This window comes from Ahaetulla prasina, chromosome 3 (assembly GCF_028640845.1).
Source record: "Ahaetulla prasina isolate Xishuangbanna chromosome 3, ASM2864084v1, whole genome shotgun sequence".
In the NCBI taxonomy this organism is placed as follows: Eukaryota; Metazoa; Chordata; class Lepidosauria; order Squamata; family Colubridae; genus Ahaetulla; species Ahaetulla prasina.
In genome coordinates, this window is record NC_080541.1 from 94,440,959 (window position 1) to 94,465,922 (window position 24,964).

Consider the following 24,964-nt stretch of genomic DNA (forward strand, 5'->3'; position numbering starts at 1 on the left):
GCATCTGATAGGGTGACCAGAAACAATGGGGGAGAAGCAGACCCACAAATAGCCTGGCTCTAAACCCTGTAGGGCTTTATAGGAGATAGCCAGCACATTGAATCACATTCAGGAACCTCTGGAAATGAATGGCATGGTATTCTGGAGTCCCTGAAACACAACAAAGATGGCCGATTGGGAAGATATCAGGTGGAGACTTGGCCACGATATATTCCCTGCCCCAGTCTTCTACTTAAACCTGCTGCTTCGTTCTACCTAATGTAGGACTTCCCTTGATACCTATAGTTGAAATATCTGCCTTGCTCATTCTTCAGTCCCAAAAGATGATATAGGAATGTCAACAGCTTTGTCCAAATCTAATACTGTTTGCTGGAAACTATTTTTAAACTGACAGATGGAAATGATGCGATGCAAAAATTCTGGAGCACCATTTTATTACCTTGTAATATCATAGTATAGATTTCCTTGTCTCTGGACAGCAATGAATACCAAATGATATATGTGCTAGGGGACACATTTTAAACTATTCTGAGTTCTGTTTCATAAATAAATAGTTAACAAAGACAGCATTTTTCCTTCCTAAAGGTGTTATAAGAACAGCCTTGCCAAACATGGACAGAGAAGTTAAGGAACAATATCAAGTTCTCATTCAAGCAAAAGACATGGGAGGTCAACTTGGGGGACTGGCTGGAACCACAACAGTGAATATCACCCTAACTGATGTCAACGACAACCCACCAAGATTTCCCAAGAGTAAGTTTTCTATCATCAAAACTCAGAATGAAAGAGATTTTGTGCTAAATGGGACAAGAAACCAAGTGGGTTGATTTGTTTTTTCGTGCAATCTAGAGATCTTGCTATGAAAGTTGTTAACAGAAAACAGATATTACAGTTTTTGTCTCTTGATACCATATATTATCTGTCAGAATTTGTCCTGTCAGATAATCAGAATATTATTTATCATTGCAAGTAGTCCCCAGTTCAAGGACAAGTTCTGTTCCCGAGGTATGTCCTTAAGCTGAATTTGTACAGAAACTGTACAAATGTGTTATTCATAATACTGTATATAGTGTATTGAACTTGAACCATTGTGTATTTAACTAGAATCATTGTATCTTTAACTCAAATTTTGCTATAACAGACTCTGTCTTAACTATGGGCCATCCTTAACATAGGGCATTCTTAACCCCAAACTTAATGTATATTATTTGTCATCATTTGAACTGTACATAGACAACTTATAATTTCTCAGAACATTAGGTAAAGAAGTGGGAATTTGAGTAAATCGGGATGAAGCATTATGTACAAAAGAATAGTGGAAAAATAAATTAAGATTCCTCACCCTCTATCTGTTAGAGATAATTATGTGTGTTTGTGAGTATGTATAGTCCAACTTCCTACTAGTAGACGTTGCTTTTATCTTTTCCCCAACTCTTTGTTACAGTATTAGCAACCATTACACCCATTGTCGCCGCTGAGGAAAATGCTAATTTGAGTTCTCTCCATTTTTCATTTAGCCAGCAGCTTTCATTATGCTACTGAAGTATTTCATAAGAACTAGTCAGAATTATGGCTTACATAATTAGTGTCTAAGCTTGCTTTGATGGTCTTTCCTCTATCTACCCTTGTGCTATCATATCTTTCAGACTGTAGGTCTGAAAGTACCTGACTGCCTTGTTTCTAATCCTTAATCTACTCTGAGAACCTTTTGGGGATAATTAAAATACTTTATGCATTAAGGATGTTAAAAGACAGAATTCTTATTCCCCCAATACTCTATAACACAGCCCATCTCAGACTCATGCCCTCAAGAAGGTATTTTATATAAGTCTTACCCTGGATACTTTTAACATTAGTGATGATTTTTGTTTTCTCTATTATGAAACTGATGAGACAAATTGCTTTTAGAACTGAAGTGGATTCCTAATGCTACAGCTCAGGAGGAAGCTTTTTAATGTTCTAATGATTCAATTTCAGGGAACCTAATTTTTCAAGTTTTATATTTCCTTGTTCAGCTATGTTTTGTGAATATATGTTTTGTAGCATTTAGCTAAGCTGCCCAAAGTTGTTAAAGGAACAAAAGCATATTTGTTTGCTGAATTTTCTAACGGGGATACCTTTAGAGACTTCTATCTATTTAAATGTAGCCTTCCTTGCCTATAAAAAGGAGTGGCTAGATTACAAGAATGAGGTTTTTGCACGGAGGCGTGCAAAATTTGATTTGCACAACGTCTATGGAAATGGGTGACTATAATAAATGTAATTAAATAATAAAATTAATACCCTGGTTGCCCTAATGCAATGAGTGAATCAGATTATATAGTTAGATTAATTAGTTTTAATAGCCTTATAACTGACATTAAACTTTTTTTCCTTTTGGATGCTAATAGAACCAGAATGGACTATGTTTCTAATATTTCCTCCATAGCCAAGCAGTTCTACTGTTTCTCTTAAGTATCACATTAGAAGATAAGTACAACATCTGATTTATCCAGAGACTTCACAAAGAGGTCTATATTTTGCCTGATGCTTGATTTCATGTAGTTCTCACAATTGCAGTATTTTTTCTGCTCCCACTATTGCTTAAGCCTAGGTCCTGATTTGACTTGGATTGCAGCTTAATATATGCCAATATTTCCAAGCGCAAAAGAGAAATAATTCTTGTAACATGCGACTCATAGTTATTTCTTTTTCTTTTAAACCAACAAGTGATAAGGCCTGTTTACACTTCCTGAGAATGAATCTTACAGCTCTGCATTTGTCAGTATAAAACTATACCTTATAAGTGATACTTTTGCTGTCAAAGAAGCCTGCCCTTCTGCTCTGCTCAGTGCTAAAGTTGAAGATCTTTTCTCTCCATCACATAAACAGGCACAAAAGCCGAAACAGCCTTTGCCCTCTGTTGGGAAGAGAAAAACACAAGCAGCACAAGCTGGGACAGAAAGATCACATCATTAAATTAAAAATTAACATAACCTGTAGCAGTTTTCTTATTCAATGATTCATTGAATCGAATGTACTGTGCTTTAGTGGAAAGTTATTGTACAAACCATAGCTTTAGACGCACCAGTTCTCTAAGTGAGGACAAATTCCATATGCCAACAAATATATGTGACTTTGAGATTCAGTTCTAATGACCAAGTTCTTAATATTGCTTTATTGCTTTCCTTTTATCATAAAATCTGGTATTTGTTTAATGTCCAGTTTGTTTAACATTTTGTTTAGGGTAGTTTAGGGCAAGGGTGGGCTTCAAAAATTTCAGCAACGGGTTCTCTGCCTGGTTGCTAGGTGGCTGTGGCCTAGACGGTCTCCTGAACCACGGCCGGAGGGCAGTGTTTTCACCTTCCCCAGGCCCCGGAGGCTTTCCTCGAGGCTATGGGAGGATGAAAACTGCCTCCCCCAGACTCTGGAGGCCCTATGGAGCTTCCAGGAGACCCATTTTCCCCCTCTCTGCGCCTCTGTGTGGGCCCTGCACTTACCTTACATCAAAATGGGCTGCGTGGAGATTCATGGGAAGGGAGGGGTGGAGCCATCCAGGGGTAACATTTGGAGGTTCTCTGAACCGGCCATAATGTTAGCTATGGTTTCTCCCAAACCCGGGCGAACCCGTAGCAGCACACCCCTGGTTTAAGGCTACATCAACACCCAAATCCTTCCTATTTATTTATTTAAATTATTATTGTTACAAATAATTCAAGGTGGTGGAACATATGCAGCACATATCCCTCCTCCAATTTTCCTAACAACAACTCTGTGAGGTGCATTAGGCTGAGAGAGAGAGAAAGTAAGACTGGTCCAAAGTCACCTACCTGGTTTTCATGGCTAAGGTGGGATTTGAACTCACAGCGTTCTGCTTTCTAGCCTGGTGCCTTAAGTAGATACAGTGATTAGCAATATTATCTCATTCAGCAGTTTGTAGCTTTATGGGAAAAATCTGGGAGAAAGACAAATATCTAATTATTATAAACTATTACTATAAAGTATTATAAATAATTATGAACTATTATAATTATTATAAATTGTTGGCCAATCACATCATCATAAAAAACATACAACTTTAAAAAATCCCATTAGAAGGAAAGTATTTTTGTAAAGAATTTCCATGTCTTATTCAACATTATTCTCTTATAGCCGACTTTCTAAACGATTGCCATTTCTTTACATGAAAGCTGTGCTTACGCATAAACATTTAAATTATCTGGTTATACATATCAGTTTCATTAAGGAGGAATATTTGTAGGGTTGAAATGTTCACATATCTTTTCTGGAGAATCACATATTGGTTTTCTAGAAAAAGGAAATATTTAAAGCAATGTATGTGAAGCTGAAGTATGCAAGGATTCAGGTACTTAGATTCCAAGCTATAAAGGGGTTTATGTATTTGTCTAGCCCCTTGAATTGTACACAAAGGCATATTAATAAATAATGGAGTTTTCATTTTTTTAATAGCAGGTGGCACCAAGGCTCCCATTTGCCAACAAGTAAGCTGCTGCATTTTGCAGCAACTGCATCCTCAAAGATAGTCCTGTACTGCAGCAATCAGCATAAGAAGTGATTGCAGGGTCTATGGCAGGGGTGAAATGCTCCTGGTATGGACCAGATTGGCCGATCCGGTAGCGATGGCGGCAGATGGTTCGGAGAACCGGTAGCAAAAACCCCTTTCCCCCCCCTCCCCCATGCTCACCCAATCGCCCGGTCCCCACTTCCCCACTTGTCGCTTCTTTTAAAAAAGAAATCATCAAAGCCTTTTTTTACTTTTAAAAGCATTTTTTACAACCTATTGGGCCGAATAGGTTGTAAAAAAAATGCTTTTAAAAGTTAAAAAAAAAATCACATGCCACAGCTGATCACACACACCCACGCGCTGTTCTACTTAACCCATGCCTCCTTTTGGCATGCACTGCGCATGCACGTGCACCTTGCATTTGGTCTGTGGTGCACACTGGGCCTCTGTGGCTCAGGCTGCTAATGCAGTCTGTTATTAACAGCAGCAGCCTGCAATTACTGCAGGTTCTAGTCCCACCAGGCCCAAGGTTGACTCAGCCTTCCATCCTTTATAAGGTAGGTAAAATGAGGACCCAGATTGTTGGGGGCAATAAGTTGACTTTGTATATAAATATACAAATAGGATGAAGACTATTGCTAACATAGTGTAAGCCGCCCTGAGTCTTCAGAGAAGGGCGGGATATAAATGTAAATAATAAAAAAAAAAGAGTGCAGGAGCGAAGCTGCCCTGTACCTGCCTTCGCGCCACATTTTTTTTTTGTTTTGTTTTTTTGTTTACATTTATACCCCGCCCTTCTCCGAAGACTCAGGGCGGCTTACAGAGTATAAGGCAATAGTCTCATTCTATTTGTATATTTTTACAAAGTCAACTTATTGCCCCCAATCTGGGTCCTCATTTTACCTACCTTATAAAGGATGGAAGGCTGAGTCAACCTTGGGCCAGGCTCGAACCTGCAGTAATTAACATAACATAACATAACATCAGAGTTGGAAGGGACCTTGGAGGCCTTCTAGTCCAACCCCCTGCCCAGGCAGGAAACCCTACACCATCTCAGTCAGATGGTTATCCAACATTTTCTTAAAAATTTCCAGTGTTGGAGCATTCACAACTTCTGCAGGCAAGTCGTTCCACTGATTAATTGTTCTAACTGTCAGGAAATTTCTCCTTAGTTCTAAGTTGCTTCTTTCCTTGATCAGTTTCCACCCATTGCTTCTTGTTCTACCCTCAGGTGCTCTGGAGAACAGCCCAACTCCCACTTCTCTGTGGCAGCCCCTGAGATATTGGAACACTGCTATCATGTCTCCCCTAGTCCTTCTTTTTGTTAAACTAGACATACCCAGTTCCTGCAACCGTTCTTCATATGTTTTATCCTCCAGTCCCCTAATCATCTTTGTTGCTCTTCTCTGCACTCTTTCTAGAGTCTCAACATCTTTTTTACATCGTGGCGACCAAAACTGGATGCAATATTCCAAGTGTGGCCTTACCAAGGCATTATAAAGTGGTACTAGCACTTCACGTGATCTTGATTCTATCCCTCTGTTTATGCATCCCTCTGTTAATTGCAGGCTACTGTGTTCTTAATAACAGGCTTTACCAGCGTGAGCTAAACCGGCCCCTTATTTGCACATAAGATAGCCTTCACTTTCTGCCACTTCAGGCTGGAGTCTCCCTGTGTGTGCAAATGCTCCCAGCTCAGCCACAGCCAGCCAGGGAGTTATTAGAGGAGGGGAGGAGGAGGACGATCACTGAAAGGAGGGGGGAAGACACACACACACACATACAGAGAGAGAGAGACAGAGAGAGACACATATAGAGTGAAACAGACAGGGATGAGAGAGACATAGACACATACAGAGTGATACACAGAGGGACTGAGAGAGTAGGGAGAGGGAGAGATATAGAGGTAGAGAGACACACAGGGGGAGAGAGGGGGAGATAGGGAGAGGGGGAGAGAGACATAGTGAATAGTTTTGTGACTGGGTAGGCATGGCTAGGTGGTCATGTGGGAGTTAGTGACATCGACTTGGCCATGCCCACCCAGGTTTTGTGGCTCCCAGTGTGTTTTATTTTCCTGTAGGAAACAGGTCCAAGTGGCTTTTTTAGTGTTTAAGGTTGCTGACCCCTGCGCTAGTGTATTCTTTCTCAACTTGATTGTGACCAAATTTTGGTGGAACTGTAGTTGTCAGAATTACTTATTGATATTAATGATGTTTTCTAGAAATATTGAGAGTCATCCCAATACATTTGGAGAAGACTCATTTGTGTTTAATAGACAGAGTTACCAAATCCCAGAAAAATCAGGTATTTGTCACATGGCATAAAATAGGTGTCTTTGATATATAATTCTGAAAATTTCCTCTAAGTTCAAAGTGAACTTAGAGGACTAGACAACTAAACAACTAAATGATTGCAGTATAATAGTGGCAAAATATATTAGGGCAGTTCTATGGCAACTCTAGTGGATTTCTGACCATCTTAGTGTATAGGTAATCCTCAAGTTACAATGGCAATTGGGATCAGAATTTCCATTGCTAAGTGATGGGGTCATAAAATGCAATGTCACATGACTGCACTGCTTAGTGACAGCAATCCTTGCAGTCCCAGTTGCCATCATTAACTGAATCCCACCTATTATTAGGTGACACTCACCTAATCAGTGCCATTACCAGCAAGATTCCTGCCAGCCTTGAGGCTTGGTAAGATTAGGAGAGTCTCTTCTTCAAGTCCCCCACCCACTTATATCCTTACCATTTCTGCCCTTGCACTTTGCAGCTTCTTTCAGTCTTGCTACTTTGAGCAACTAGCCCTGCCTCATGGACTGTTGGCCATGCTTCAACTAGTTGTAAGTGCAAACTAGCTACCAAGTGCCCAGGTTGCAATCACATGACCATGGAGGTGCTGGAATGGATGGAAGTCCAGTGACTGGTCATAACCACCATTCATTCAGCAACATCTGTCAGGGGTTCAAGTAACACCCCCAATGAAAGAAGACTCGGAGGCTAGAAGTTCCTCAAAGTTCCATTTTATTAGAGATGTCATATTGCACATCTGGGAAAACCTGAATCTGAAAACTTTCAGGTTTTCCCCACCCAAAAGAAAGTCTAAGTCCCTGCCCAACACCGACATGTTCATCACATGGTCCAATCAATGCACTGTCCCAATTGGAGATGCCTCCCAGTCACGCCACTCCAGGTGCAGGCTGAACGTCCTTGACTCCCTGAGAAAAGAATGTTATTATGGCTAGATATCTCTACAACTGCATGCAATCCCCTCTTCCAGTTTCCCACAGCACTAAGTGTGGCAGCCCTGAAGATCCAAAGAAAAAGATGGCCTCCAGGGCTGACACAATCCATAACTTTGAATGGATACGGAATGAATGGTTGTAGGCCAAGAATAAAGGAATCAATGGATTAACCAGGGATCTGCAAACTTGGCTCTTTTAAGACTTGTGGACTTCAACTCCCAGAGTTCCTCAGCCAGCTTGTTGAAGTCCACAAGTCCTAAAGAGCCAAGTTTGCAGACCCCTGGGTTAACTTAAAACTGTTCCAACATAATTCTGGAATTATTTTCCCAACACATTGGGGGTCTTCAGGATATTTAAGCTTGGTGTAAAATCAGAAAATGCATAAAATAAACTGCATAAGGATAGGTAATAATCACCATTTGTTCAACCATGTCTCAACTTCAAATGCTCAAATTCACCATTGCAAGGGTGCACAAGGGTTTGAGGAAGGATCGGGAGGGTTGGGATGTGCAAGTGGTTGGCACAGTGCAAGCATAGAGGGCCTAGTAAAAGGTATGCAAATGGGGGATATTTAGCCCTTTGACTTGTGGCTTTTTCTGCCAGTTTCTTCTTCTTCTTCTTCTTCTTCTTCTTCTTCTTCTTCTTCTTCTTCTTCTTCTTCTTCTTCTTCTTCTTCTTCTTCTTCTTCTTCTTCTTCTTCTTCTTCATCATCATCATTATTATTTTGCACTCCACTACCTCTTACCCCTTGCCACCCAGAGTTCTCTGGTTCTGCCACTCTGCTGTCCTTGCCACCTACACTTGCTGCCCTGCTTCGGAGGCTTCCAAAACCTCACAAGAAGTCATATGCAATTTGTAAAACAGGTGGGTGCAGCCTATCAACCACAGCAAGAAGAAAACTGCAAAAGCCATCAGGGTGGCTGATGTAAGTGTGGGCAGGCTACTAAGAGACCAAATTCTGATCATGTGTATACATGGGCACTGCAACAGTCAAGACTCAGCATAACTACTATTTGTTCAGTGCTGCATTAAGTTTGAACAGTTATTGAATGAATAGTTGCAACTTGAGGACTTCAAGTAATGGGGTTATGATTAAGGTATAGTATAAACCACAGACCAGGAGGCATAATGCTTTTCCTTGGATATTTAAAAGAGGTAGTTATATTAAAGTCTTTTCTTCCATACTTCTTCAGTGTGAAATGGTGTTATTTACTTGTTTAAGCAATAGAAGCTAAATAATTATCTCAGACAAATTTTGCATTATAGAATCAAACTTAATTAAATGAAGTGGATAATTCATATTTTATAGCATTTCAGTCCTGGCTTCTTTATTGCTTCTTATTGGGAGAAAAGAATGCAAAAGCAATTAGATATATACAGAGTGATACACAGAGGGACTGAGAGAGTAGGGAGAGGGAGAGATATAGAGGTAGAGAGACACACAGGGGGAGAGAGGGGGAGATAGGGAGAGGGGGAGAGAGACATAGTGAATAGTTTTGTGACTGGGTAGGCATGGCTAGGTGGTCATGTGGGAGTTAGTGACATCGACTTGGCCATGCCCACCCAGGTTTTGTGGCTCCCAGTGTGTTTTATTTTCCTGTAGGAAACAGGTCCAAGTGGCTTTTTTAGTGTTTAAGGTTGCTGACCCCTGCGCTAGTGTATTCTTTCTCAACTTGATTGTGACCAAATTTTGGTGGAACTGTAGTTGTCAGAATTACTTATTGATATTAATGATGTTTTCTAGAAATATTGAGAGTCATCCCAATACATTTGGAGAAGACTCATTTGTGTTTGGCCATAGACAGAGTTACCAAATCCCAGAAAAATCAGGTATTTGTCACATGGCATAAAATAGGTGTCTTTGATATATAATTCTGAAAATTTCCTCTAAGTTCAAAGTGAACTTAGAGGACTAGACAACTAAACAACTAAATGATTGCAGTATAATAGTGGCAAAATATATTAGGGCAGTTCTATGGCAACTCTAGTGGATTTCTGACCATCTTAGTGTATAGGTAATCCTCAAGTTACAATGGCAATTGGGATCAGAATTTCCATTGCTAAGTGATGGGGTCATAAAATGCAATGTCACATGACTGCACTGCTTAGTGACAGCAATCCTTGCAGTCCCAGTTGCCATCATTAACTGAATCCCACCTATTATTAGGTGACACTCACCTAATCAGTGCCATTACCAGCAAGATTCCTGCCAGCCTTGAGGCTTGGTAAGATTAGGGAGAGTCTCTTCTTCAAGTCCCCCCACCCACTTATATCCTTACCATTTCTGCCCCTTGCACTTTGCAGCTTCTTTCAGTCTTGCTACTTTGAGCAACTAGCCCTGCCGCTCATGGACTGTTGGCCATGCTTCAACTAGTTGTAAGTGCAAACTAGCTACCAAGTGCCCAGGTTGCAATCACATGACCATGGAGGTGCTGGAATGGATGGAAGTCCAGTGACTGGTCATAACCACCATTCATTCAGCAACATCTGTCAGGGGTTCAAGTAACACCCCCAACGAAAGAAGACTCTGAGGCCAGAAGTTCCTCACTGTTCCATTTTATTAGAGATGTCATATTGGCACATCTGGGAAAACCTGAATCTGAATGTTTCCAGGTTTTCTCCACCTAAAAGAAAGTCCAAGTCCCTTCCCCTGTACCAACATGTCCATCATATGGTCCAATCAATGAACCGTCTCAACTGGAGATGCCTCCCAGTCACGCCACTCCAGGTGCAGGCTGAACGTCCTTGACTCCCAGAGAAAAGAATGTTATTATGGCTAAATATCTCTACAACTCCATGCAATCCCCCCTCTCAGTTTCCCACAGCACTAAGTGTTGCAGCCCCGAAGATCCAAAGAAAAAGATGGCCTCCAGTGCTGACACAATCCATAACTTTGAATGGATACGGAATGAATGGTTGTAGGCCAAGAATAAAGGAATCCAATGGATTAACCCAGGGATCTGCAAACTTGGCTCTTTTAAGACTTGTGGACTTCAACTCCCAGAGTTCCTCAGCCAGCTTGTTGAAGTCCACAAGTCCTAAAAGAGCCAAGTTTGCAGACCCCTGGGTTAACCTAAAACTGTTCCAACATAATTCTGGGAATTATTTTCCCAACACATTGGGGGTCTTCAGGATATTTAAGCTTGGTGTAAAATCAGAAAATGCATAAAATAAACTGCATAAGGATAGGTAATAATCACCATTTGTTCAACCATGTCTCAACTTCAAATGCTCAAATTCACCATTGCAAGGGTGCACAAGGGTTTGAGGGAAGGATCGGGAGGGTTGGGATGTGCAAGTGGTTGGCACAGTGCAAGCATAGAGGGCCTAGGAAAAGGTATGCAAATGGGGGATATTTAGCCCTTTGACTTGTGGCTTTTTCTGCCAGTTTCTTCTTCTTCTTCTTCTTCTTCTTCTTCTTCTTCTTCTTCTTCTTCTTCTTCTTCTTCTTCTTCTTCTTCTTCTTCTTCTTCTTCTTCTTCTTCTTCATCATCATCATTATTATTTTGCACTCCACTACCTCTTACCCCTTGCCACCCAGAGTTCTCTGGTTCTGCCACTCTGCTGTCCTTGCCACCCTACACTTGCTGCCCTGCTTCGGAGGCTTCCAAAACCTCACAAGAAGTCATATGCAATTTGTAAAACAGGTGGGTGCAGCCTATCAACCACAGCAAGAAGAAAACTGCAAAAGCCATCAGGGTGGCTGATGTAAGTGTGGGCAGGCTACTAAGAGACCAAATTCTGATCATGTGTATACATGGGCACTGCAACAGTCAAGACTCAGCATAACTACTATTTGTTCAGTGCTGCATTAAGTTTGAACAGTTATTGAATGAATAGTTGCAACTTGAGGACTTCAAGTAATGGGGTTATGATTAAGGTATAGTATAAACCACAGACCAGGAGGCATAATGCTTTTCCTTGGATATTTAAAAGAGGTAGTTATATTAAAGTCTTTTCTTCCATACTTCTTCAGTGTGAAATGGTGTTATTTACTTGTTTAAGCAATAGAAGCTAAATAATTATCTCAGACAAATTTTGCATTATAGAATCAAACTTAATTAAATGAAGTGGATAATTCATATTTTATAGCATTTCAGTCCTGGCTTCTTTATTGCTTCTTATTGGGAGAAAAGAATGCAAAAGCAATTAGATATATAATACATAGCAGTGATCTCCCATAGGAATACTTCAGTTTGAATATACTCACTATTTTATTTTAATACTAAATAGTATCTTATTGATATAATGCTCACAAAAGGTAAAGCAATTGCTAACAAAGTTAACTGCACCTAGTTTTCATTTTAATTGTCGCACATCAGAAATTTCTAGTCAGATAATTGAAAAATTGCCATGACCTTAATTCACTTTAGAAAAAAAAGTAAGACAGCCAGCTTAATTGTTTGCATAAAAGAAAACTGAATTAAGAATGTGATGGTTAGAGTTAGGGTTAAACTCAGCCTTAATCTCTGCTAGAGGAGGGAAAAGATTTTAAAGCTTTTTCTTCCATGTCTCAAGTGGTTGGACTGAATGCTTACTTTATTCATTAATCTACTCATAATCCAGTTGCTGTGGACTGGAATTTATACATAATCCTTTCTCTCTCTCTCTCCCCACCCCCCACACGTGCTCTTCCATTTCAACCAACCATGTATGGATAACCAATTTATGGATAATGAGACTTTAAATTTCACATCTGTGCAAAACCCCATCCACTATTTTGTGCATACATAAACATCTTCCAAACATTGTCCATTAGGTAGAATAACACAAAAGCACCATACTTGCATGCAAGTTTTATCTGTCCTGCATTTAGCAACTACCAATGTGCAAAAATTGAGACGATGAAATGAAGAATTACAAGGGCCACATGTATTCAACCTTACAGGCTTATAATCTTTTATGCTTTCAGTAACATAAATTCATAAAGCAGTCATTTATTAACTTTCTTTCTTTAGGGAACCCTTTGCATATAGACTTCCTGAAGATGTTGCTAGAAAGAATAGTAAAAAGTGAGGTTGAGGTGAGATCCACATTCAAAGGGGATAAAGTTATTCCACACGTGAAAAACACATTGCACCTATGAGTGGCTCCTTAAATAAGCTGCACATTTTCATATACTCATGTGACAGTAGCTATGCAGCCCCAGGAAAACGCATGTTTGATTGAGGGATGTGCCAGAGCAGTGATGTGTGTATCCATCTGTATTCCAAATTGCCTTCTCCACTTTGAATCAGGAACTCTGCACAGTCCTAGTAGAAAGAAAGACAGCCAGCAAGAAATATCAAGTAAAAATTAGATACCCAAATAGAAATTAGATACCCAAATTAGAATCCCAAATAGCTGTCGAGGGAACAAAGCTTCCTTAATGATCTCCATGGACAGGGCAACTTCATGTTCTAATTAGTCTTCAGTGTCTTGAATTTAAGAGGTTATATTAAGAATTTAAGATAAAATGCTTATCCTATCTGTTGGAATATTTCAAACAAGGAAGGGCAAAAGTATTTGAATTGAGAAATCACAGGCAAACAAGGGTGCTGATGATATGATTGCTCAGAACTTGTCACAGTCCATAACTAGTTCAAAGGAAAAGTACAATCAGTAATAGTTTTAGGACATGTAGTGGTGGTACCTTCTTTATTTAATACTGTTCCCAGCTTTATATGAATTTGGAACGAGCCATAATCTGTTATGCAACCCTGAATGATGAACTTACATTTATAATTTTTATTTATAGAAGCTCAGCAGCTTTAACAATTCATAATGTATTAAAAAAACACAACTCCAGTTAAGAATTTAGGAAATAAGCCTAAACCAAACTGCAAACAGTGAGATCAAATTACATACCAGTGTAATTTCGTGAACACTTGGTTGTGTGAATCGGCTCTGATATATCAAATCAGGGGACAGTTGTGGGGGGGCACTGTTGTGCACAGAGCTCACATAATATCTGTGAATTCAATTATACTGTAAACGTTAAATGTTTCACAGGGGAAGTAAGAAGTAAAGCAGGGAACTTAATACAATGTGACATTTTGCAATAGTCACTGTTGCCATTTGGGTAACTTCAGCTGAGCAAAGGCAATTTGTTCATGTGTAAATTATGGTGTGTTGCCTTTAAATAAATCAAGATTGTGTGGCATTTGGAATCAGCTTGCCCTTTGCAGGAGTCTCGCACTGACTCCTACATATGTGACCATTCTTTTGAATCTAAAATTCACAGGATTATTCTATTTCCATTATTGTCCCTTTAGCAATAATATCAAGTAGAAAAGGGTTTCCCCCCCCCCATAGTTTTTCTTCCCGTGCTTCTGTGTATCTCCCTCATATTTCATAAAACTAACCAACACAGCATAAAACTCAATAAAATGTAGAAGTCCAGCCTATATTTTGTACTGTCAACTTTCAAAATTTTTACAGCAGACTTGGACAAATTACATCCTGCCATGTTAAACTTATTATGATGGATTACTGGGGGCAGGGGGGGGGACCAGTATCCAGAAAAGTTATTTTCTGACTCCTGCAGGCCCCATCAGCTTGCCATCACCAGCTACCTCTTTGTATGAACCATCTAAGTTGAGTTTCTACTGGCCACTGTTCTTTTCCAGCTTTCTTTTTCAGGCTAGATCTCAAATCCCCTTTCTTGATTTTTTTGTTCTCATCCACCAGAGTTCCATTGTTCCTCTCCATTTGTCTTTTGTCCTCTCTTTTCTCTTTCTAGCCCAATATTTCCCCATATCAGAAACATGCATTCCTCATATTTAATGCCTGCAACTCCACCTGACAAAACACAATTTTCTCTCTCTTTTCTTTCCTCCAACTCACTTTTTTTTTAACCACCCAAAATTCAGTATCTCACTCTTGAAACAAACTATTGATCTAGGAAATCAACTTCCTTCCTTCCTTCCTTCCTTCCTTCCTTCCTTCCTTCCTTCCTTCCTTCCTCCCTCCCTCCCTCCCTCCCTCCCTCCCTCCCTCCCTCCTTTCCTGCCTTCCTGATAATTATTTGGTTGTGTTTTGAAACTATTATTTGTCCATATCAGAAATGAAATTGCTGGTAGACCATATGTAAGCCTACAAAAACAAGATAGGCTGTAAGATCCTTGATACATGATTATATGACTGATGTGTAGTGTTCACTTGGTAGGTCATCAGAATGGATGAATGAATACATCAAGTTCAAGCTTCAGCTCTCGTTTTTAACCTTACATTTATTCTGTCTCATTTCTGAATCCATTTGCACATTTTATTAAACCTACTGTGAAAATTGTGGATATTTTTTCCTCAGTCTGCATAGTTTAATTCATTTTCTGTTATGCACACAAATGTGCATTTTCTGCCCATTTTTTCCTTAATGTATGTGTTCACCATTTTTAAAATACAATATATGGCTCTCTTATAAAACTAAGTATTCCCTCATTTGGACAAGTACAATATGGAAGGATAATTCAGCGATTCACCGAAATCAATGGGACCTTGCTGATTTCAGTGCATTTACTTTGTGCATAGCTTCATTTACTACAGGCCAATAACTCTGAACAGAAAAAGAGAAATAGCCTCACAAGGCTGTCAGGCAAACTGCATACTTCTTAATTCTTTCTTCTTATACAATCTCTCTTCCCTGTAATTAGTCAAAGGAAATGGCAAAGTGAATCTAACATTTTATCCCTCAGTTGTTTGTTTTCATTATTTCCCCTAACAGTGTGCTGCCAAGGTAAGAGCCATTAAGATGTTCCATATGCTACTAAGGTACTATTACTGGTGGATGATGGCAGTATAATTACACAGTAAGTCATCAGAAATATGAGTTTGGCAGGAGTTGAAGAATCCATCAGAATTTCAGATTAATTTGAACGACCTCCATTTTCATTCTTGTTGAAAACGCTAGAATGTCAGATTGTTGCAAATGGCCTCTTGCAGCCCAAACAGTTTGAAATAAGCAGTGTGCAACTTCTGTGATGTGAGAGTCATGAGAGTGAGCCAAATGTGCTTGTTTGTTTTTAAGACAGAAACCTCTTTCTTAATGGACTGTAATGCTCTGTAGTTCTCTAAAAGAAAATGGAGAGGAAAAGAATAGAAATCCCCCAGTTGGTTATCCTCCTCTGAAGATGGAAGCATAAGTGTACTCATTAATGAAGAATAGAAAAGTAATCTATCTGTATGACCCATTTGCCAGGGGTTCTAAAAGGGGTTTGGCTCCATTTTCAATATCAACTCTATTGTACTTTCTCCATTAAAGGCTGCATATATTTGCAGAATGTTGGAAGGGAAGTATAATTGTGATCCTTATTCATATGACAATTTACACCCTGGAATAATCCTAGTTCAAAATTGCACATAAATCACCTCCTTCTCCTGCCGAAGTCATGGCCATATAGGATTATTAATATAATAGTTTAAATCAGCTTATTGCTAGTCAGGTTTTTAACTGTTTGAATTATGGCCAGAGAAGTGTGGATTGTAAAATGACAGCACATTCAGTTAAAACATATTGATTTTGCCGTTTGCTCCAAAGCATTAGCTGTATCTAAAACTCCTGAATTATCACCCACCATAATGTGTTTGGAATGATTCTGTCTGCAATATTTTCTGTTTAATGGTAACATATAAGGCATGATTTTATTACCTTAAGGAAGTGAAAACTCTCGTCCACATCTTCCAATGGTGTTCCTTACGGATAGCCTTCAACTAACTGCTCTTTGGGATTGGTAACTCTGCCATTAAACCAGACTGAGGAATTCTTGGAGTTGAAGTCCACAAGTCTTAAAGTTGCCAAATTTGGACACCCCTGCATTAAACGTTGTGGTTGCTAAGTGGGAAATCACATGACCATGATTATGCTTTCCTGTGGAAAGAGACAAGACTAGTCAATTTCATACCTTTGCCCTTTTTTTGCCTCCTAAGTACTCCCTCACCCTTTGTAATATTTAAATCCCTGCTTACTGTGTTGTCCACACTGAATGCAAGTGATTTTGTAGGCAATCTTTCCTTTGCTTGATTGTTTCCTGATTGCATTTGCTTCCAATGTATAAAAGAACAAAGAGTTTACTCTTTTGAAATCTCTTTCTCTCCAATCTCTCTAATCTGTGAGGGATGGGGAAAAGCAAACAGTTTCTGTAAGCAATCACTGCTTTATATGATCATTCCCCTCTCACCCTGCCCCCCCCAAGAAGCAGAGAGATTGGAGAGTAAACTACTTGCTTTTCTACACATCAAGAACAATTTGATTATACTGACATCCATAAAAGGCAAAGGAAGGATTGTGTGGAAAAATTGCTTGCTCCCTCTCCCAATCCCCAAAGTAGAGAGATTGGAGAGAAAGAAATTTCAGGAGAGTACTTTAAGATCTCTGTGTAGTGTGCCTGCAGTTCTAAGTCTCAGGTTGCCAGCACAATCACATTCTTTTTGATTTGTAGAAGAACAGACATCTTATTTTCTTGCAAAAAAATATATATCTTTCCAATCAATCTGCTCTGTGACGGCAGGGAAAAAAAGAGGGGAAAACTACCATAGTTCAGGCACATGACAACACATACTGATTCTAACCGTGATACCATGGTTGAAGAATATTGTGAAGGTTTTAAATGTTTGTAAAAGGATTGTAAAGCTTTTCGCGTACCATCATAAATCTGAATGGTTGTGGAATAAACAAGGACTACCTATGTATGATAACTTAAGATATATGTTCCTCTTGTCAATTATTTCCAAATTTGGGGCTCATATGATACAGGTACATTTTTTGATCATTATTTTTTAAGGAATGTTCACACTTAACTTTTTCAGTGGTCAAATATCAATACTAAGCAGCTACATAAAACTTAACCTTAGATGTGTGGTTCTGTTGTTTTATGAGATTTTGAAAGATAATAGATTTGCTATAAAAATTGTTTTCTTTTTTTCTTATTTTTAATGCTGGTCAAAAATCTTAATAAAGAAAATTTCAGTTTCAGTATATCACGCTGGATTTTACTTACGCAATTCAGCAACAATAAGAAAATGAGCTTGATGGTAGACTCCAAAGAATATGCTTCCTCCGCCAGTTGGCAGGAATCACTTATTGTCTGCAGCTGGGGACTTGCAACTTCCTGCCAACATCCCCACTGACTTTGGTTGTGGGGAACCAGTAAGAAAGTGCCCTACCTAATGACAGTGGATTCAGATAACATTGGCAACCACAACCACAGGGATTACCATTGGTAGCAATGCAGTTGTGCTTTATGGTTGTTGGGAGAAAATTGGAAGAGGAAGGACTATGACGTATGGTCACTGCCTTGACTTACTTATAAAGTAGTAAAGGCAGAATAAAAGTCTAATAAATAAATAACCCTGCTTTTGAATCACTGAAGCTACTATCGTATTTTTCAGAGTATAAGACGCTCCGGACTATAAGATGCGCCTACCTTTTTTGGTGAGGAAAACAAGAAAAAGAAATCTGCCTCTGCCTCCCAGGAATTTTGCCTCGTTGCAGCAAACAGCAAATAGACAGCTTTACTTTCATTTTCAGCTTAGCATAGCACAAGAAAAAAAAAATCTGCTTCCAGCAATTTACCTCCTTGCAGAAAGCAGCAGAGGCCCCTGCAAAACGGCTGAGAGTAGAGAGGCAATCAACTTGTGCTTATTAGACTGTGCTGAAGCTGAAATGGGCTGTTTCTCCTTGCTGCTTGGTGCAAGGAGGTAAATTGCTAGGAGGCAAAGGCCAAAAGGTGGGGGCCAGTGCATGGATGGGGCTACATTTGGTGTATAAGACGCACCTGAATTTTCACCCGCTTTTTTTGGGGGGGAAGGTGCATCTTATACTCCAAAAAATACGGTATGTGTTTTTAAGGCTTATGTGGCCACTTCATAGGTTGTCTTTTCTCTGCATACAAGTCTCATGGCCTTTTTTTTTTTTTTTTTTTTTTAGCAAACTGGAATTCTCTTGAAGGATTTGCACAGCTTTATTCCATATTTTACAAAATATGAAAATATTTTGAAAACATAGTGGTGCTAATGTACAATAGTCAAAAAGAAATGATATTCATCAACTAATATTATATATCCTCAAAAAAAATCTGTCAGATTTATGTGTCTGGAACTTGATTTATATTTCCACATATTCCCAGTCATTCTGCACTTGAATAACTAAAATAACAACACAACAAAACAAAACAACAACAAAACAAATATGTGTGTTGGGGTTGAAATTCATAGTCAGACTTAAAAATCTTGTCTGTCCTGAAACTTAGGTATTTTTTACTAAGTGCAGGTGGTCTCAGTCATATTTACTTAGAAGTAAATCCTTCTAAATGTAAATAATTATTTTACAGTTTCAGCATGCATGGAATTGCAATTTTAGGAACTTGTGTCTAGCAATTCTTAGGCGATCCAATGTTAAGCACAAATAGTAGAGATTTTCTTTGAACCTGATGGCACACTTAGAAATTGACATGCGCCAAATCACAGTCAGTGTAAAGGATAGCTTAAATAAATAAAGCTTTTGCTCAGAAGTAGAACATATATGCCTCCTAGCTCCTCTTTTTTTTCCGCCTCTGAATTTTAGTATCATGCTGTTCTGCCCAGCATTATGATTCCTTGATGTATTTTTGGGAAAAGAGAAGTGATATAACCTCCAGTTAAGTTTACACATCCATACAAATAGAATACCATATCCAAGTCCTCATAAAACTTACCACATGTGAAACTCCACTTATTCTTATGAATCCCCCATTTTTCTGACCCATTGACGTCATCTTTTAGTGTTTTTTAAAAAGAACATATAGTTCTGAATGCTAAAAAAAAAATGCCTGGTATACTTCAACTGCTTAATCTTTGTTATCATCTGTCTTCATTTTTTCTGTACAATTTCAAAAGGAACAATAGAAGGATAATATCATAGGCACAATACTCAGCTTTAGAGGCATTAAGTGCTTTGGAATACTCTGACATATGAAAATATAGATAACCTCTTCATTAGTCAAGTTCTGTGCATGTGCTGCGACCCTCACACATGCAAGATTTAATGTTATATATTTTCTCTTAAGGTCTCAGGAACCATGGAGATCTCATTTCAACTAAACTAACAAAGTCTATTTGTATAATCTCTTTTGTTAGGGTGTAAAAAAAACCAAATTCATACATGATACTCCAGCTTGCAGCCTGAAACATGAAGAAACTAATTTCACAAGAACCTCTCTTCTTCTAATGCCCTATTTATTAAAGGGTGGGAGATGAGGCCATCTCTACCGTCAGCACAAAAGCCCAGCCTTTTAGTTTTGATGGAAATAATTATCAAATAATCAAATAATTATCAAAATGTTAGACATTATTCTTCCTTTTTGGAATAGGAGCATATTGTAACAGTGGAGACATTCTGTCAAAAAAGTTTTAACTATTAAAAGTTCTTCCTACTGACAAGGGGGACACTTCAAGCAATGAAAAGGATTTTTCAGATCATCTGTTTTAACGCTGTCCGACAGAGATGTTACATCAAAACGACCGTTGCTGTGGTAACATCAGAACTTCATCTATGAACGCGTAACTTGAAACTCCAAGATTATACATGGTCTTAACATTTTTGGTGTCATCTTCAGCCCACCAGTTATTTGTTTTTGTGAGAGAAGACCACCCTCTGACCACTTTTGTTGAAAACTACAGCAGACTGCCTTATGCTTCATTGCAGCGCTCTTTTTCCCAAGAGTTTAGAAATCATATCCATACAATTCTATAGGAATATCAGTAGTAAATGGCCAGAATTCCCAGCAGCCATCAGAAAAAGAAAAGGGGCTGTTTTCCAATCTGGATTAAAATAACCATAAATGTTTTTGCTCTTGTCCTGGTGCTGATTCATTTTGGAAATGTAACATGGACATTTTTTCCCCCTTACATTAAAAGGCCATTCACCAAGAGAAGCTCTACTCATCCAAGCTTTGATTTTGAACAAAGTCGTTTGTCATCCTGCACACATCCAAAGTTGCTATTGGCAGCTCATTTTCCCATTGGCTCCTGTTTGGGAGAGGAAAGGACAGTAAGGATTTTGCCAGTGCTGCCTGAGAAACCATCCCATGTTATATATAGTATGTGGAACACATCGATCATGCATTTAAAAAAAAACCTGACATTTTTTTCTTTCAATTCAAGAATGGAAGGAAGATACTTTTACTGCATATGCATGTGAGAGAGAGCCCTTATGTACTTAAGGAGAGTGCTGACCAACGGGCCACTCTTTTCTCAGACATCTTCAATCTCTCGTTGCATCAGGCCATGGTTTCATCATGTTTTAAGACTGCAATCATTGTGCCAGTGCCCCCAAAAACTATAATTACATGCCTTAATGATAACCAATCAGTTGCACTCACTTCCATTATAATGAAGTGTCTTGAGAGATCTGTCTCATGCCTTCCCCCTACATTTGACTCATTACAGTTTGCTTATCAAAAGAACTGCTCTATAGATGATGCACTTTCCTGTTTGCTTCATTTTAGCTTGGTACACCTGGAGAAGAAGAATACGCATGTGCACATGCTGTTTGTTGATTTTAGTCTGGCGTCCAACACAATCATTCCTCAGCATTTGGTGAACAAACTGGGCCTATTAGGTTTTAATACTCCTGTATGTAATTGAATACTGGATTTCCTTATTGATAGGCCCCAGTTTGCACGAGTTGGAAAAAAAAGTTTCCAACTCCATCTCTTGAGTACAGGTTCCCCACAGGGTTGTGTCTTGAGTCAACTGCTGTTCACCTTGATGACCCATGACTGCTCTGCCAAATCTGCTAGAAATCATATTGTGAAGTATGTGAATTATACAGCAGTGGGGATCTTATCTGGGATGACAATGAAGATGCTTTTGGGGAAGAGGTGAAGGCTCTGGTGGACTGGTGTAATAACATGGTTCTAAATGTTTATAAAACAAAGGAGATCATTGCAGATTTTAGAAAGAGCCGGCATAGTCATACTCCACTCAGTATCAAGGATGTAGCTGTAGAGGTGGTCAACAGTATTAAGTATCTGGGATGCATATAACTAACAATCTGAACTGATCTCTCCACACATCATCCTTAGTGAAGCGTGCAAACCAGCATTTGCATTTCCTGCATCTTTCTCCTTCTATCCTAGCCACTTTTTACAGAGGCATAACTGAGAGTGTTTTAAGAAACTGCATCACTATTTGGTTTGATGGCAGTGCCTCAGATAGAAAGTCCATACAGAGAGTGGTAAGGACAGCTGAGAAGATTATAAGAAGCTTGTTTCCTGTTATTCAGGATACTGCTTATAAACGCTATGTGCTTAGAGCTCAAAGCATTGTTAGAGATCCCACACACCCTCTTTACGGTCTGTTTCTGTTGCTGCCCTCTGTGAGGAGGTTTCAAAGTATTTCTAGCTGGACTATCAGATTCTGTAACAGCTTTGTTCCCTGTGCCATCCATCTGGTAAACTTGGAAGATTCACTTTTTTCACCATATATGTGTATACATCCAAACTAGACTGTGTTGTTTCTCTGGGTCATATATATATGTGTGGGTATATACATAAATAAATATTTATTTATTTATTTTGTCATGTTTATGTAGTGTACATTGGAAGTGGTGACCCTTGGAGACCTTTATGCAGCAAAATTTCATTTTAATGTATGCCGATTAGTATACATTCAAAGTGACAATAAAGTTATTCTAAGTTCTAAGTCTATCGCTACTCATTGCTAATTAAAGAAGATTTGTGTTCTCAGAATGTGTGATATTTGCATGTGGTACGATGGTAATGTTTTATGTAAGAATTTGAGATTTGCTAGCTCTCATACATAGAGGAAGATTTCTATCTGTATTAATATAAGGGTTACATAGTCCTTGTGGTGTGGTGTGTTAATAATGATAATGTAGGATATATTTGTTCTCTGATAAATTCTTTATAACTGGTCAAGGGATGATCCAATTAATTGTCACTTCATCTTAGGTATCTTCCACCTAAAAGTACCAGAGTCATCTCTTGTTGGTTCAGCTGTTGGAAGAATCAGAGCAGTGGATCCTGACTTTGGGAAAAATGCTGAAATTGAATATACCATTGTTCCAGGAGATGGGGGGAACTTATTTGACATTAGCACAGATGAGAACACACAAGAAGGAATCATCAAACTGAAAAAGGTATTTAGCAAAGATACAGGATAACTGTCTACCTCAATTTAATCTGCTCAGATAAACTGATAAGATACCAGACTTACTGACATAGGTGACTGAATGGAAAATGACCCTGATGTATGATTTACATGTTCATATTTAGGTAATTATGGCTTTTGTCCAAGTGCAAACTTTTTAAAATTTTGGCATGAAAATAAAACTTGGTCATTTCATTCAGAGTGGTAAGTATGCTCGTACTCTTCTGAAAATGTCAGGATAGGGAACAATATTTCAAATCATGGTTTAAAATCCTGGCTTCTTCTTTAAGTAGAGATTGACCCAGTTCAAGTGAAATGGAAGACCATAACTAAGGCTTGTTATACAAACTCAATTTAGTCAGCGCATGTTTTGTTTGGGGATTTTTGCTCTGTTTCTTTCATTTCACGAAGGGTATTTATATTTTTAAAGACTTGCTGATTATGCAGAAGCACCGGATGGCGTGATCCTCCTGTAGCATCATGTCACAAACCTTTTCCTTGTACAATCAAAACATTTTGAACCTGCAAACTCAAGCTTATCAGGACCAAGAAAATGAAATGGTGGGGGGGACATTATTATGGGCACTAGATTGTATATGTCTGTAACCTTCTGAAACAGATTTTCTAATTGGGGTTTGTTGTAGTATAAGCTCAAGCAGCTGAACCCATGCATAACCAAAATCTAAGGCTAATCTGAATTATTGTTACATAGTTGGCTTAATTGTACAACTTCAATAAACTTTCAGTTCTCTGTAAATCTGTAAAAAGTAATTGCACCCTGGGGCTTGTTTGGAGATAGTTTATGTAAAAGTAAATGTGAGCGGTTTTAGATGAAGAAAGGCACTGACATTAAAAAAAAAAAAAGCTTTCCTGTGCTGCCCCACATAGCTACAACATCCATCTCTCTACTGGGGAAGAAAATATTGAAAACAATATAAACATTACCTTTTCTACTGAGAATATTTCAGATTTCAGATTTGCTTCATCCACTCCTGCTTAATCAACCATTATGTTTCCATGTGCATGAGTGAGCCCTTAGTCTGCATCTAGTTTTCCACAAAATCTGCTTGGAATTCCTCTTTTGATCTCAATGTTGTTGTTTATATCTTCATCCAGTCATTAGCTATTAGCAATTTAGTATTTGTCATCAGTAAAATCTATCTGAATTGTTTCCCACTGAGCCAGGTTCACAAAACCAAGTAGCAATTGAATTCAGATCATCAGTACTGTCACGGCATTGAATTATAATCTTAAAGAGATATTTTATAAAATGATGCATACTGTCATATGACACTGGATACATGTACAAAAAATATAAAAGGGAATTTCAAATATTTGTTGGAAGTCTAACAAAAGGTACATTTTCTTTCATCTCTGGTGGACATACAAGAAAGGTAGAAAATACTGAGAGCAGATATGTGTTTTGATCCAGGAAATTTTAAAAGTGAATGTACAATTGAAACCAGAGACTTTTCTTTTGGATTTAATAGAGGAACAAATGGAAACCTTATGGAACTTTGTTTATATATGTGATAACAGCAGCGAGATTTTTATATGCACAAAGATAGAAGGATGTTCAAATACTTATTCTTTTACAATGGAAAAATGGATGGTGAAGTTAACGGAATTGGCAGAGATGGTGAAATAGACAGCTTTGTTTAAAGAAATCACCTTGAATAATTTTGTTTCTACTTGGAAATCACTTTTGGATTATTTTGAAAGAACAGCAATAATAATAGCATTTAAGTTTATATACAGCTTCATAATGCTTTACAGCCATCTCTAAGCAGTTTACAGAGTTAGCCTATTGCTCCCAACAAACTGGGTCCTTGTTTTATTGACCTTGTATGGGTGAGGCAGTGAGAATCAAACTGCTGGCAGTCGGCAGAATTATTCCGCTATACTGCATTCTAACCACTGCACCACCACCATGGTTCTGGCGATCTGAAATTAGTGAAATGTTGATTTGGGGATTTGATGATTAGAGGTATATGGGATTTCAGAAATAATGTAGATTTATGTTAGCCATAGAGTAAGAGTTTGATTTGGTTTTTTAATTCATATTTGTAACATAGAAAGTTGAAAAT

At 38.6% G+C, this 24,964-nt stretch overlaps 1 protein-coding gene across 1 annotated transcript in view; it reads left to right on the forward strand.

Annotated features, from left to right (window-relative positions):
- Positions 1 to 24,964, forward strand: part of CDH12 (cadherin 12) — a 458,316-nt gene that overhangs the window by 382,672 nt on the left and 50,680 nt on the right. Inside the window, exons 7-8 of the mRNA XM_058176923.1 lie at positions 586 to 753; positions 22,679 to 22,866. Of these exons, the coding sequence (XP_058032906.1) occupies positions 586 to 753; positions 22,679 to 22,866 (356 nt within the window). The remainder of the gene's footprint in view (positions 1 to 585; positions 754 to 22,678; positions 22,867 to 24,964) is intronic.